General features: G+C 41.4%; 1 protein-coding gene and 1 long non-coding RNA gene across 3 annotated transcripts in view; one reads left to right on the plus strand and one right to left on the minus strand.

The window, feature by feature from the left end:
* The window catches only part of xylt1 (xylosyltransferase I), a 235230-nt gene extending 229973 nt beyond the window's left edge, over positions 1-5257 (plus strand). Inside the window, exon 11 of the mRNA XM_069906589.1 lies at positions 844-5257. Within this exon, the coding sequence (XP_069762690.1) occupies positions 844-1166 (323 nt within the window). The 3' untranslated portion in view covers positions 1167-5257. The remainder of the gene's footprint in view (positions 1-843) is intronic.
* Positions 1-17129, minus strand: part of LOC138747405 (uncharacterized) — a 300059-nt gene that overhangs the window by 24053 nt on the left and 258877 nt on the right. The gene's annotated exons all lie outside the window — the stretch shown is intronic.

A 17129-nucleotide genomic window follows, 5' to 3' on the forward strand; every position in this document is an offset into this window, starting at 1 on the left:
TGTTCCATCTGAACAGTTGAATCATTGAATGGAAACATCACAAGTGTTTTTCTCAAGTGCTATTTATAATTTCTCCTGCCATCTGTGAGTGTTAAAGGATTCCACAATTATTCGATATGCACTAAAGGGTTGTCAGTTTGAACCAGGAGTGTTACTGAACCAATTTATCTGGCTTCAGTTTTCAGGCATAATGAGTATCTAACGTATGTAGCTTTGACAATTAATGCAGGTGGATTACGAAAGCAAGCAACCAGCAGAGATTAATCAGCAGGTAACAACCATCAGGCAGTTTCAGCTTTGTCTCACTTTGTCGTCACCTCACTTCTGAATCAGAGCTTGTGGACTCAAGTTTCACTCCAGATTCTTGCGCTCAATAATGTTAAGATCAACACCCAGTCAGAAAGGCCTTCATTCAGATGAAATGTTAGGTAGATCAATAGAACACACGTACAGACTCTTCGGCCCATCATGTCTGCACCGATTTTGATCCTGTCATAGCTAACTTTTTAGTCTTCTACCAAAGTGGATAGCCTTGCATTTCCCCACATTTTATTCCATCTGCAAACTCACCCCTAACCTGTTGGCTGCCTGATTGTAGACAAACCTCTGTTGTACAATTGCAAGTCCTCCTATTTACTGAGGTGTCAAAAGTGCTAGATTGCACACATTCATGGTCTGTGTGCAGGTGTAAAAACATTTTCTTAAAAGACAGCTGATTTGAAGGTGTGCAGTTTTGTGCTTTAATCAACAGCTATTATATTTCTGACTGTTGTTACAAAGTACAATGGAAATTCCCTTCAAGTGCTTGCAAATGATTTAATGGGCCTTTTTCTTTTCTTGCAGAGGAAGCACTTAGTTTACACAGTGGGCCACCTAAGAATGCCTACATGGAACAGAGCTTCCAGGGCTTGAATAATGCCCTGAACGTGCACGTCACCCCAAGCCAAGTGGAACAAGCCAAGCGCAATGCAGCTCTCACTGGTTCACAGCTGGAGAACTGGGTGGATCCCATGGTGAACAGCTTGTGGTCAGCTGTGGACATATGTACAATTGGTGCCACCTCTTGCCCGGTGATACAGACCTGCAGTCAGACAACCTGGAGCTCCCAGAGTCCAGACCCCAAATCGGAACTGGGTCCCGTCAAAGCCAATGGGCGCTTGAGGTAGCACCTGGTGCAACCCCCAAGTCAGCACAGGAACACACATTGCCTGATAACAGAATTAATTTCTGCAGTTGGATCTCTCCCTTAGTTCTTCGCAACAATTCCAAGATGTCTTCATCAAATTGTGGCAAAGCTAGAGCAGTGAATTTAAAACTGAAGACAATGGTGTACACAGAAGAAGTCCATGTTAGCTGTGCTGGCATTAGGAAAGAAACAATGTACGAAAGGAATAGAAGGAAATTTTCGCTCTCTATTTATTTAACATTTTAGTCAGTGACTTTGCAGTTTGATACCTATATCCGACTAATAATCTGCCTTTATTGACAAAGGCCTGTGCCCCCGACTTCGTACTTTCTTTCCCCGTACCCGACCTAAAAAGAACCCGTAGGGGTCTTAATGCCTCAGTTAACGCGACTCTGTGGAATGGGAGGGTAGCTTCAACAGTTGTTGCACCTATTGCAAAGGTGAGAGCCTGCCCTCCAAACTGGGTTGTAGCACTGTCTGCTGAAATGGGGCTTTCATCACTGAGTATTCCATGTGTGTTACAGATGATCCAAGCATTATACTGCAGCCAGGACAAGGAACTGGATTCAAAAAAGATTATAGGTTGAAACTATCTAAAGTTAGCAACTCCAAAAGAAATCCGAGTTTTCGGGACCATCACTACTTTTCACGTCAACACTTAAAAAATTATCTACATCAAACATTCCTGATAAATTTATAGCTTTTTTTTTTAATAAAAGCTTTCTAATTGTAACAGGTTTTTCCAAAAAAAAAAACAATGAATGACGTTGCACTTTCAACGAAAACAAAGCTAATTGAGCGCAGCACCAGATGTGTGCTTTTTTTTTAAATCCGGGAGCCGTAGGCGAAGGTGCAGACATTTGTCATCACACTAGTGCGACAGAGGCTGTGGGCTGTGCACGGTACCTTGCTTCCTTTCAGTTGCAACTTTAGTGCAAACTTAGCAGCAGCTGGTAAGGCAGAATTAACCTGGAACCAAACTCCATCTTCAGTAGGTGAAATACATCGCTGAACAGTTGCTTTTATATTATTGCTAGGGTGTCTTTTAAAAGGTTAAAATAGTTTGCAAAATTGAAGGTCTTTCGAATCACGAGCTGGAATAACTAATTATTCTGAAAATCCCTGGTCTTTTGAACATTCATGTATTTGAAGTCGGTGAACTATTATTGTCTGGATGACCTTTCAAGCAATAGGCAGTCTGGCACATTTTTTGTTCCACATTTCTAGTGAAATAATTAAGCTCAAATGACCTCCATCTCCATTTTAACTTAATCTATTGTCAACAGTTGTGTCAAACAATTAATCTTAAACATCAAATCAGTTGAGAGTTTGAATTTCTTCACAAGATTGGCCTCACATGGCCCTTTAATTTCTCAGCATTCTCCACTCACACGTCATGCAAAATGTAGAGAATTGAGATTCAACTGTGGCGATTTGGCCCCTAAAGACCATGGATTTCACCCAAATGTCAATTCTCACATTCTCCTTGCTAAAAGGAGTCTTGGTACAAAATTAACAAAGTATTTCTAAAGTCGAAGCGGAAAAATGATACCATGGCACCAGAGGTCAGTGGGAGAAAGCAGAAGGTTCCTATTTGACGTTTATGTAAGCTGTCAACTGAAACCTCTTTCTCCTTGCCTCTTCAGACATTTTAGGGGAGAAATTCACCCTTAGTTACAAGCACCAAGTGCATGTGAGAGTTTTGGCTGCTGGGTGTATAATTTCTCATATATTCCTGTCCATTTAAGACAACAAAAATAATTGTGCACAAATGAGTGACTTGTACATTTGGATGCATTTAACACCCGCCGTCAACAGGAAATCTCTCACCTGAAGTTAATGGTGCCTTGATGTTTTCAGAAGTAGTCATTCTGCATTATTCCATAAAAGCACCTGACACATTAGTAATCAGCTAAACTAGCAGCCTCAGTCACAAATTTGTTCAAGAATCTGAACAGGACTTGATGAATGTTTAGACCACTGATTTTCAAACTGCCCCTGAAACTCACATTCCACCTTAAACAATCCCTGTGCCATAAGGGCCCTGTGATTAGTAAGGGATTGCTTAAGGTGATATGTGAGTGGGAAAGGAAAGTTGAGAATCACTGCTGTAGATACAATTGTTACAGAAAAATTGTCATTGGCCCATTTCCTTTGGAGTTATGAAACCCTGCACGTAACGAGTCAATGAGGGACGATTAAAACAATAGTTTTCAACCTTTTTCTTTCCATCCACATACCACTTTAAGCAATCCCTTACTAATCACAGAGCATCTATGACATAGGGATTACTTAAAGTGGAATGTGAGTTTAGGGGGGCAGTTTGAATACCACTGGCTTAGACTAAAGGATGGTTGTGGTGCTAATGGGGATGGTAGAAGCCAGTGATCAAGAATATATCCCTCACTGATCCAGTTCATACATTTGTATTTCTGGAATCTGGGCAGTTCTCAGCTAGCCGATTTTAGAGAAAACTGGCCTCTTCTAATTTTTGCCAATGGATTTGACTGCGCTTGGTAAATTATACTGGTACATGGGAGCTTGAATAGTTTGATCGTAGCAAGGCTAAAATTGGAGCCAATATTTTTAAAAAGTTGGTGAGCGATTTATTTCAATATTATATGTGCTGTCCCTGCTTTTCATTCACTAAAAATGGAAATACCGTATATACATGTGCAATGGTTGACACCCTCACCTTGGCGCCTGCCACCAACACATCTGAGCTCCCGACGACCCAGCCGCGAACCCTCGCCTCGACCGCCCATCTGAGCTCCTGACGCCTGCCAACCGGAACTCCTAACGCCCCAACCACAGACCCTCACTTCAGCCACCCATCTGAGCTCCTGCCGCCCCGGCCACAGATCCTTGCCTTGGGCACTCGTCCATCCACGCTCACAACGCCCTGACCATAGACTCTCGCCTAGGCCTCACCCACCTGAGTTCCCGAGGCCTCAAACAACGCAGGTACTTGTTGCAGTCAAGAGTAGTATGCATGTAATAGTCGACCCCCTAATTTTACCCTAAAAATGGTCCACAGAATACGACTATTACACGCATATATATGGTACTTAAAAAATTAAATTTCTCAGAGCATAGCATGTTGAACAGTGGCCGACTACATGTGTACCACAAACTTCATTATGAATGCAAACTAACTGTCTATTCCCCAAGGCTCCAGTTTCAAGATTCTGCCTTTTGGAAATGTACACAGCAGGTATTCTTTGCCAATTTGCTCAATCTATCCAAATGTACAAGTTAAAAGCATAAAGTTGACGAGATTTCACAACTGAGTGAACAAAGTCTTCTTTTGGGGAGGAAATTAAGAAATTGTTCCCCAGCAGTTCATTACGGAGGCTGTGTGGTGCTGATGCCCATGTATTTCTTGTCATCAAGCTTTGAGCTTAATGCCCCTCTCCTTTCTGTAGCGGGGGGTGGGGGGGGGGCTGTCAGGGTGCTACCTCATAGGTATGTGTATGGGAGTTTATTTTACCTGATACATAAATACTGGAAATATCTTCTGAGCCTGCTTCACCTGAGCTGAATGTATGATCTATGCAAACTGTTCCCTGTTGTGAGTTCTTATCAACAATTGAAGATTAACTTGCCAAATAAACTGCAAGATGCTGTACAGATGTCTCTGATAACAGAGCAAGTATTCAGGTGCTGTTCACTGCACCGTATTTGTAAATTGTCGCATATTTTGTTCAATGAGCTTTGTTTGTCACGGTTAGGTCAATTCGTGCCCAAAGTCCTCATTAAAGGGTCTTTGAGTTAATAAAGGTACACTCGTCAAATGTCATCAAATGTGTGGATGTCAGATCATCAGTGCTGGTCTCCTAACAAGTTAGTGGTCACACCCTTCTTCTGAAAGAGAAAGATGACCGATTGGAGTTTAAAATATGATGGTTATTTTATTAAAGATCCAAATATACATTTAAAAAATCTGTAAAGAATTATTTTATAAACTGAACCTGTATATACAATGAAAGGACAATTTCCAATGTGCAGTGAAAGATGTAAATATTTTGTTATTTATTTAAAGTAATAAAATATTTTATGAGTTTAAAAAAATCTTTAATTTGACCTTTTGATCAAAGTTCTGAAAACTAGTACAATTTCCTGTATGTAGAATTATATCCTGCAAGTAATTGCACTAGCTGTTTTGCACCCAATTGTCCTCCTATTAGCAGAGAGAAAAAGAAACACAGAAATTGTGCCTTAGCTGCCTTCTGGTGTGAAGTCTGCTTTTGTTTGACAGAACAAGATTTTGCAGATTATCAACAGTTGTATTAAATACTGTATCATACCAAAAACACTGCTGTTGTATATAGATGCCTTCTGTCATATTGTGTTTTGACTGCAATATTTTAAAATACAAAAAAAAGATTTGTGTCTTGCCTTTAATCTTTGTGTTTATACTCATGCCATGATGTGCATTCACAGTGTGGGACACATCTGTGCTGACTCATTCATCCAGAGCCACTCATGGCCAAGATCTCAACGCACAAGAGTCTACTATTTAATGAGGTTAATTCATTTTCACTTCTTAACACATAGGACAATAAAAATCTGAAACTCTCCCCACAAGCTGTTAACGCTGGATTAACCGACTTGTGAATCTGCAGTTGTCTCCTCAACATCAGAGAGACTGGGTGCAGACTGGGAGACCAGGAGCTCTTTTGCTCTGTCTGGCGCAATAGCATACTCCCAGATGCCTCCCATTTCGTCTATTCCCTTGTTTACATGTCTGTCCACGTCTCATGTACTGCCAGACTGAAACCACCCACAAATTCAATGAGCAACTCATCTTCCACCTGGACCCCTTGGCATTAACATTAACTTACATAGAAACATAGAAGATAGGAGCAAGAGTAGGTCATTCGAGCCTGCTCCGCCATTCAACGAGATCATGGCTGATCTTAAAGTTCAGTTCCCCGTCCCCGCCTTCTCTCCGTAACCTTTAATACCCTCATACTGAAGAAATAGATCTAATTCCCCCTTAAATATATTTATTGAACCTGCCTCTTCTGCCCTCTGTGGCAATGAATTCCACAGTTTCACCACCCTCTGGGTCAAGAAATTCCTCCTCATCTCGGTCCTAAATGGTTTGCCTATTATCCTCAAACCATGGCCCCAGGTTCTGGATTTTCCCATCCTTGGAAACATCCCATCTGCATCCATTCTGTCCAATCCTGCCAGAATTTTATATGTCTCTATGAGATCCCCTCTCAATCGTCTAAACTCCAGCGAGTACAATCCCAATTTGCGCAATCTTTCTTCATAAGTCATTCCTGCCATTGCAGGTATCAGCCTGGTGAATCGCCTCTGCACTCCCTCCATTGCAAGAACATCCTTCCTTAGATAAGGTGACCAAAACTGCACACAATACTCCAGGTGGGGTCTCACCAAGGCTCTTTACAGCTGCAGTAAGGTATCCTTGTTCCTATACTCAAACCCTCTTGATATGAAGGTCAACATACCATTTGCCTTTTTAACCGCCTGCTGTACCTGCATGCTCGCCTTCAGAGACTGGTGTACAAGTACCCCTAGGTCTCTCTGCACTTCCCCATCTCTTAATCTATTGCCATTTAAATAGTAATCTGCCCTCCGGTTTGTATTACCAAAGTGGATAACCTCACATTTATCCACATTGTAGTGCATTTGCCATGTATCTGCCCAGTCCCTCAATTTATCCAAATCACACTGGAGCTTCCTGACCCCCTCTTCCGTGCACACAACCTCTCCTAGCTTAGTGTCATCTGCAAATTTGGAGATATTACATCCAATCCCCTCATCCAGATCATTAATGTATTTGTGAACAGCTGGGGTCCCAGTACAGATCCCTGTGGCACCCCACTGGTCACCGCCTGCCACTCAGAAAACGAGCCATTTATCCCAACTCTTTTACCTTTTGTAAAATCCATGTTGACTCCGTCTGATCCCTTCTCTGCTAGTCATATGCTCCGCTATTACATCCTTAATAATGTATTCCATCATTTTGCCCACTACTGATATAAGGCTCACTGGCCTATAATTCCCCATTTGTTCTCTACCCCCCTTTTTAAATAGTGGGGTAACATTAGCTACCCTCCAATCCATGGGTACTGATCCTGAGTCTATCGAGTTCTGGAAAATAATTCTTAAAGCATCTGCTATCTGAATGGCCACTTCCTTAAGAACCCTAGGATGGCCACTTCTCTGGTTTCTGTTAAACTATCCCCCCCCACCCCCACTTCTTTAGCTCCTACGGATGCTGAGTTCCTCCAGCATTTGTGTGTTTTTCAGTCTTCTCATTAAAAAAAATCAACACTGGTATCCCTGCCTCTGTTAAGCAGAAATAGAGAACCAAGGCAGTGAAACGGATTTGGGGAATTGCTGAACTCCCCCTTCCTACACCCCCATGATTGATTTGGATGGTGCAATAGTCTCAATGGGTTGAATGACCCATTACCTTTTCCACATTTCTCTGATGTTCACATGTCTGTAGTTCCTGCCGCAGTTCCTTGGGATCAATGCATTGATTCAACCCACTGTGTGAAATCATCATTTTTAAATTATTGCCAAAACACGTTGAATATTTGCAATTAACATCATAGTCAATGCAAAAGGGATCATTTTAGGATGGATTGTGTAATGGTTCGCGCAACGTTATTACAGCGCCAGCAACTCGAGTTTGAATCCGTCGCTGTGAGGAGTTTGTCCGTTCTCCCGTGTCTGCATAGGTTTCCTCCCACCATTCAAAAACGTACCAGGGATTGTAGGTCAATCGAGCGGCATGGGTTCGAGAGCCAAAAGGGTCAGTTACCATGTTGTATGTCTCAATTAAGAATTAATTTTAAAATATCCTGCCAAAAGTAATGTCAATTTCCACTGCATTTTGCAAGACCTTACAAGTTACAAAGTGAAAAGTATTGAGAGAGATCATTTGGTTGAGGCACTAGAAAATATACTTCTACACACTTTGTGACTATGTAACCTCTTAGGGCTCACCCTAATACTCTTATCCAAAAAAATAAAACTTCAACAATGCAGCATTTCTTCCGAATTTCTTTGGCATAGTAGTCCCGATCGTTTGCTTCAGTTCTTGTGGTAAAATGTCTAAGACCATGCTACCTTTCAGCCTCCGTTGATACCTACACTGAACCAATCTCCATTTTGATCCATACCCTGACTTAGTCATTCGCAAAACCTCTCCCACCTTCACATGCCACTTATTTGCATCAAGAATGCTTCAAAGTATCTGGCCATGAGCTGAATAAGATCATCCAGATCATTTCACCATTGTGGGGAAATACATGCAAGCCTCTGGCAGCTTGGCTGACATTGAAAACTCAGAAGCCCCTGTAGATTGGGACACCAAGGTTAGGCTATGTGGTGGTACACCACCAGCCTACTGCAGGGGGCAAGCTCTGTACCTGCAGGAGTGTAAGGGGACAGGACAACACCTGGCTGGCTGTCAATCAGTTGGCCTGAATGGATCAAGGCCCACCCAGTCGGGTGTCAATCACCCTCAGGGATATAAGCCTATCCCGGTCTCCCGAGGCCTCACACTGAGTTGCTGCAGCCACAACCAGCCTGGCTCTGTGGAGATCTTTGTGGATTAAAGCCTGTTGTTCAGTCTTTACCTTGTGTGTGTCTGATTCTATCTAACAGCGCACCACAGGCTACCATCCCAATTCGGGGGTTTTGTGAGGTGGAAATGAAACTGAAGCAAACAAAACTATCTAATGATAATTTAATTTCCTCTTTAAACAAAAAAAAAACAAATGTCTGGTCCAGAATTATATAAAACATCCATCTACCTTATAATAAACCACAGGATCAATGTAATCTCATGTTCTTACAGCTTCAATCTAATGCGCAATGGTTCATATAAACATCGCAAACATTTTCACCAGTTGGCATTGGATGTTAGTCCTGTAAAATTAAACATTGTTGACGTCAGGCATTCTAACCTTAAAAGGTTAAACCAAAATTAGTTGTCTCTGAAACTGTTTTGGCCACCTTTATCTCCCTGCTGTTCTCTAGATAGAGATTGCGATTCAGAGCCTGATTTCAGAAAATTACAGGCAGTGAACTGAATTTGCAGCAATAGGAAAGTTAACCTCATACCCAGCACTCAGAAGTAGCACTCCACTGTCATCATAGAGAGCATCAAATCGTCACCTTGCATTACCTGTTACCTGACATTAACTGCTACAAATAGTTAAGCAACCAATTGTGCAAAAATTCAAAAGATGCTTATTTCTAAATGTAAAATAGGAGGGAATTGATTGCTTCAATTTAGGTTCAATATGCTTTTTTAAACATTATTCTCATTTCTAAAACCCTATTCTAGAAATTCTATTATGTAATATGTTTTCAAGTAATATGCAACAGAGTTTAAACTACAACCGTGCATTACATGCACAAAACACAATGGGTCCACTGGATGCAAGTTAACAGCAATCAGTGAACAAGGAATGACTGACATAACTGTTTCATTGCATAACAAATAAGTGCTATATTTCACGATATAGAATCCGATGAGCAGTGCAGGTCCCAAACACGAGCAGATCTAAATCACTGATATAAAGAAAGGTCTGTTGAACGATAATTAAATCTCATTTGCATTTACATCTGAAAGCCCCATGTTAGCAAAAACCTGCAGCTGGTGGAAATCTGAAATAGAGAATGCTGTTAAAAACCTAGCAGATAAGGAACCGTGCAGAGAGAGGGAGTAAAAACACAACGCTGGAGAAACTCAGCAGGTCAAATCGTGGATTTTATGTAGCAGAGGTTATAGAACCAACCTTTCGGGCTTGAGCACTTCAAGTTAGTAGTGCAAAGCGGGAGAACGGAGTTAATTTTTAAAATTAAATTTAGACGTAAAGCACGTTAACAGGGCCTTTCAGCCCACGAGACTATGCCAGCCAATTACACTCAAATGACCTATTACCCCAGTAATGTTTATGAACATTGAGTGGAAACCGAAGCATAGAACATGTCAGCACAGAAAACAGGCCATTCAGCCCTTCTAGAATGTACCAGCCACTACTCCGCTAGTCCCATTGACCTGGTCCCATTCCATAACCATCCAGACCTCCCCCATCCATGCATTTATCCAATCTTCTTAAAACTCATTATCGAAGCCCACATTGAAATGGCAGCTCATTCCACACTCCCACCACTCTCTGAGTGAAGAACTTACTCCGAAGGTTCCTCGTAACCCTTTCCCCTTTCAGCTTAAAGCTATGACCTCTCATTTATCTCCCCCAATCTAAGTGAAAAAAGCCAACTCACATCCACTCTGTCTTTTCCTCTCAACCTTGTAACCCTAACCAGGTCATCCTTTTAGGTCCTAATATTTTAGGTCAATTATCTTTCATCAAAACAGCAGTTCATTGCTCCACACAAAATAAGTTCAGAACTGCACCCATCAGTGGTGTTAGTTATTTTCAGTTGGCATTTGGGCAAACAGGCCAAACCCCAAGCATTTCTGTGTGTCTTTTCATTAACATTTAATGACAAAGTACAGTAGAATAATGATTAAGTAATTAGCTTAATATCAAGAGGCTTGGATTATTGACCTGGAGAAATTAATTTGAATCCTACTGGGACAGGTGGGCATTTAAATTCAACTAATTCAATTATTACGGTTTAATGGAGCTGTGGCTGTGTTGGTGACTATGACATTGCATGTACATGAACCTGTTCCGGATAAGTGTCAGTCAAGACCCACACCATTATGGGTGATACATTACCGTTCTGAGACAGCTCATGTCACTGAGTTCAACAGGCAATAAATGATGGGCATTAAATGATGCCCATGATACCAATAATGCCTACATCTTGTTGGGGGCAGGAGTTCAAGATTTTCAGGTATCGGAGGACATTATTCACTGACCTTGAATTGACTTTGACCATATATTCCGAGTCATTTAACTTTTCCCAGGTCTGGAACCAAATCCCTATGAATTCAGCTGAGGCATTGACTTGCTTGACCAACTCCACGCACTGCCCCTGGTCGCCCACTTAGGCCTCCAAGACTACAAGTCCTAAGTACAACTGTTAACCATTTCCAAAAGGGAGTGGACACGGCCCAGGACATCAGAGGTAAAACCTTCCCCACCATCGGGAAAATCTACAGGGAATTCTGCCATCAGAGAACACCGGCAATCATCAAGGACCTTCGTCACCCAGCACATGCTCTTTTCGTGCTGCTACCATCAGGAAAGAGGTATAGGTCTCACAAGACTCACACCACCAGGTTCAGGAATAGCTGATCCCCCTCCACCATCAGACTCCTCAACAACAAATTCAATCAAGGACTCTTGCTTTTGCACTTCATTGATTTTTTTTCCTCTCGCTCGGTTTTTCAGTCAGTGTGTTTACATTTCTTTATTTGTTTACATGTGTAAATTGAGTCAGTTTTTTTCCCCCACTGCCAATAAGTGGTCATTCTCCCTCGCCCACAGGAAAAAAAGAAGTTCAGGATTGTCTGGGATGTCATGTATGTACTCTGATAATAAATTTGAAATATAAGGTATTCATATCATAATCCTGAAAAAATATTATGACTTGCTATCTCTTTGGTCGCTGTAACTACTCTCTATTAAGAGATGCAGGCTTGATGTTAGCTGGCACTGAGTAGTTTCAGCAAATGCACAGGATTCGGACAGTCATGTGGTAAACGTGCACGAATGAGCAGAAGATGGCAGTGGCATCTCTAGCCAGATACATGCTTGGACAAGGTCCATGCATAGAAATCGTAGACCACCAGCAGTGGAACTCCACAAACCTTCCATGAATTGATTTTGTTTTGACTCACGATGTTCTCCACTGCCCAAAACTAAAAGTAGACATGGGTACAAAGTCATAAGGCACAAAATGTGGAAGAAAGTAATCAGTTTGACGCAGTTTGGGCAGCATGGTTAGCGCAGCACTGTTTCAGTGGCAGCAGACAGGACCGGGGTTCAAATCCTGCGCGGTCCATAAGGAGTCTGCATGTTCTCTCCGTGTCTGTATGGGTTTCCTCTGGGTGCTCCAGCTTCCTCCTACCACTCCAAACATACAGGGGGTTGTAAATCTTGATGAAAAGAAGTGAAGTTGCCTCTCTGTAATTGCTGGGATGACATCTTAGATACCTCTGCCAGCAATGTTAAATTTGGAACAATCTAACAATGAAGAGTTCACAAAAGAATGTTGTCATCTCAGGTTCAACTCCTGGCACGTTGGAAGGCTGTGATCTGCTTTCTGAGTGGTCATGTACATTGCAGCCACCGTGCCCCTGCCAAGGCACAAAAAGCCACTGAAGTGGACATGATCAATTAGCAGAGGGTCCTCAATACCGCAGATGTTACATTAGAGAGAGCCACAGGTGCATTCATTTATTGTGCCTGAGCAGTTTTATAAAGAGTATCAACTGTATGGAAAGAAATTGCCCAGTAAAATGGAGAAAACGGGAGATGGGCTGCCCACCAGTGAGAGAAGGAGGAGGAAGAGAGCAGAAATGGGCACTACTAAACATCAGTAACAAATGAAGTAGGCTGTGCTTTATCTCACAGTACTCATAGATATGTCTAATTCCATCATCTCACTCTGAAAGAAGAGCAAACAATTTTGGTGCAACGTTCTATGATCAAATGGAAGTATCTACATCAGAATCAAGTGTGTGGTTTTGAAATTATTCGACTTGAAAGAATACTGAATATTGTCTGTGATAGGGGGATTTTTGTTCAATATCCCAAATATTCGTTTCTCAAGAGGAGGGAGGATTGATTAAAATCCAACTACAAGCTGCAGGTGATTGGATGCTTTGAGAATAACTTTGCAAACATAATCAGGGCTCTGTGGCTGCATTTATCATTTTAGATCTTCAGATTATTTTGCAGGATAGTTGTTAGCATCAGAAAATACAAAACTCTAATCATTCACTCCATCCGCCATAAGAATGCTACGACTACAGTATGAACCATCTGCAAGATGCATTGCAGATACTAACCTGAGCTACTCTAAAATTATCTTCCAAACTAGCCGCATACAAGGACAAGAGTACCAGACAGTTCCCCCTCAAGCTGTGCACCATCCTGTTTAGGAAATACATCGCTGTTCTGTCATTGTGGCCTGATCCAAATCCAGAACACAACTCCAGTGTACGAGTACCTTCACCGTGCGGATTGCATCTGTCAATGGGCGATTTGGAATTGGCACTAAACCTGTGGTTTGCCAACACCAGGTCCACCAGCACCTGAGGAATAAAGTAAAGGCTCGAGACTGGCTGAAGGGGAACCAGGTATCGGAACAAAGATGGGAGAGGGTGTCAAGGGTGCTGGAGGCTTTCTGATCGTGCCAGAGGTGTGCATCTAGAGTTCAGGTTGCTGATGGTTTAGACTGAAGGCTGTGTGGCTACTGGAACATTAGAGATGAATCCATGGACACTTAGTAACTCTGGGGAACTCTTTTGCTTCTATTTCTCTGACTGTAAGGGGTTCTGTGCAACTTCTGCACAGAATCTTTGTCTGCTTTACAGCAGACTAAAGGAAATTTTATGTAATAACACAATTTCTGTTTTATTACGACTATAAAATTAATCTTGAATCTTGAAAAAGATTACATGTTGAGAGTTGAGTGAGACTATAATTGAAATGTTAGTTTGTCATTACATTTAATTAATTTTCTCATAATGTATAAAATAATTAGATGTTTAAGGTTTATGCAGTTGGAAGAAGTCATGGCAGCAGAATATTGGTGGAATGAGAAACATGTACAAGGCATTTTCACTTTTGGTAATTGAATGTTAATGTACACAAGTTCCCTTTGCAAGGAATACTGTGTGCTGCACATGATAAGGGGATTTTTGTTCAATACCCCACATATTCGTTTCTCAAGAGGGAGGGCTGATTAAAACTCAACTGTACGCTGCAGGTGACTGGATGCTTTCAGAATAATTTCACAAACATAATCAGAGCTCTGTTACTGAATTTATCATTTTAAAAACAGCAGCACAGCTTGAAGGCTCATTTCAAAATATGTTTAATCAAAAATGTTGCAGATTACAGGATTCTTTGGTGGATTTGCAAATTTTATATGCTGTTTTATTATTTTCTGTTTTGCACCAAAATTAATCAACTGAATCGGATTAATGGAATTATGAAAATTATGGTCCAGAGTTAGTGCCAGTTCATCACTCTGCTCTCCTCTCAAACTAGTTCACATTTCTCCTTCTTGAATATTTATCCGTTTCCTCTTTGAATATTGCACGTTTAAACAACTCCTCCTGGATTCTCCAAACAATAGCTGTGTCTATAAATGCACTTGACTGTTCCTGAACCAACCAATGATCACCAGTACCAAGATGGCCAAGGGTGTTAGTAGATGAGACCATTGACCCCCTTGAGCTTGTTCCATTCTCTATGGATAATCTTTAACTCACCACCACTGTCCTCTCATCTCCTTAATATCTAAAAATCTATTAATCTGTGTCCTGAACACACTTCCTGTCTAGTCCTCCAGGATAAAGAACAGTAAGTATCTATCATACTCTGGGTGAAGAGATTTTTGCTCATTTCTATAGCAGTGGCCACCCATTGATTTGGAAACCATGAACCTAGGATGTGAACTCTCTAGTCAGGGGATCATCACATCTAACCTGTCAGTCTGATAAGAATTTTACATCAGAATCAGAACTTATTGTCATGAACAAGTCTTAAAATTGGTGTTTTGCAGAAATATTACAGAGCAAACATTCATATTATAACCATCTCACAACATTACTATAAAAAATATAAACAATAGTGCACGAAAAGTAAAGCAGTGTCTTTGGTTCAGTGATTATTCAGGAATCTAATTGCAGTGGGAAAGAAGCTGTCCTTGTGCTGTTAAGTGCTCATCATTAGGCTCCTGTATCTTTATCCCAATGGTAGCAGAGTGAAGAGGGCATGGCCTGGGTGAGGAGAGAGGCTGCTTTTTTAAGACACCACCTCATGTAGATGACCTCAATGGAATAAAGTCAGGTGCCTGAGATGTCTCAGACCAAGTTATCAACCCTCTGGAGTTTACTCTTGTCCTGAGAGATGGCGCCTCCATGCCAGGCAGTAATGCAACCAGCCAGAATGCTCTCCATGGTACACCTGCAGAAGTTTACGAGAGTCTTCAGTGACATACCAAATCTCCAGACACCTCACAAAGTATAGACCCTGGCAAGCCATCTTCATGACTGCATCAATATGAAGGCTCCAGGACAGATCCTCTGAGATGTTGACACCCAGGAATTTGAAATTCTTGATCCTCTCCACTACTGAGCCCTCAATGAGGACTGGGTCATGTTCCCCTGGCTTCCTCCTGAAGTCCACAATCATCTCCTTGGTTTTGGTGAGGTTGAGCGCAAACTTATCGTCATTACACCATTCAACGAGCAAATCTATCTCCCTCCTGTATGCTTCCTCATTGCCGTTTGTGATTCTGCCATCAATTGTCTTTGGCAAACTTGTCGGTAACATTGGAATTGTGCCTGGCATATTTCAAGGAGATCATTTCCCATTCTTTAAAACTCAAGAGTGCAGGCCAAGTCTGTTCAACCTTTTTTCATGCTACAAGATTGCCATGACAGGAAGAGAACTGAGTATTTCTTATTGTACTCTCTCAATTTCGAGCTCATCATTCCTAAGGTAGTGAAACCATTTCCATAAATCCTGTTCCAGCTTTGGTCCAAACAGTACACTGCATGATATGGGTATTAACATTTTCTTTTTGTTTTCAAATTCCCAACATTTAATTGAAAACATTTATCATCACATAACAAGAAACACTGAAAAGCAGGCTATCCAGGCAAGACAACCCATACTTGAGTACAGCAGCTAGTGCAATAATAAAACAAAAGTGCAGGTTATATTCATTTAGACATACAGGCCATTTTGGCCCACAAGTCCATGCTGCCCAATTTTACCCCCAATCAACCTATACCCTGGTACATTTTTGAATGGTGGGTCAAAATCAGAGCACCCCCCCCCCCCAGAGAAACTCTGTGCAGATATCGGGAGAATGTACAAACTCCTTACAGACAGCATGGGATTCGAGCCCCTGTCCAGTCTTGAATGCTGGCACTGTAAAGACATAGCACTAACCGCTACACCAACCGTGCTTCCCCCATAGTAAGCCGTGAGTGCAGAACTCCTTGTTACAAAGACAAAGTGCAGGGTAGCGAGAAAAATACCATTAAATTAATGCAAGGGCATCATCTTTTACCAATGAGGGATCCGTTTAAAAGTCTAATTAAAGGAAGAAAAAAGTGACATTCCATTTGCCGACGTAACGTTTACTGAATCTGCATGTTAACTCGAAGTGACGTGTATATAAGAATACCCAGCTTCATCTGAACTTTTATCTCTTTCAATCTAATGTCATTAAAAAAATACTGTGTCCCAAAAAAATTGTCTAACACTTTTTAAATCTAAATATTGATGATAATTACTCATCTCTTGAAGCTCATGTTCAATACTTCACATTTGTTGAATAAAATATTTGATGCATTTTCTTCATTAAACTTTTAACACATGAATTCATATTCAAATTGCTTGATCTACAACAGTACCCTCCATTAAAAAAAAAATCAACGGTCTGTTCTAGCCCTTTCCTTCCCTGGACTATGATTTATTTGTTTGCTGTTTGGGTTAGAGCCCATAGTAAACACCCCCAACAAGTTCACTCAAATTTTATGGCCAATATTTTTACGTAAACAACATTGTTAAAATTCCAACCAGGACCACAAGCATCCTGGCAAACCCTGCACAAACAGTCAAATCTTGCAGCAGCAGGTTGCCGATGGTTTGAACTGGAGTCTATGTGGCTGCAGGAATGATGGAGGTGAATCCACGGATACTCAATAACGCTCAAGGGACTTTTTTGCTTTCTTTCTCCAATTGTTAGGGTGCCAGGCAATGCTCAAGGTGACCCTATGCTTGCC

Source organism: Narcine bancroftii, chromosome 12 (genome assembly GCF_036971445.1).
Source record: "Narcine bancroftii isolate sNarBan1 chromosome 12, sNarBan1.hap1, whole genome shotgun sequence".
NCBI lineage: Eukaryota > Metazoa > Chordata > Chondrichthyes > Torpediniformes > Narcinidae > Narcine > Narcine bancroftii.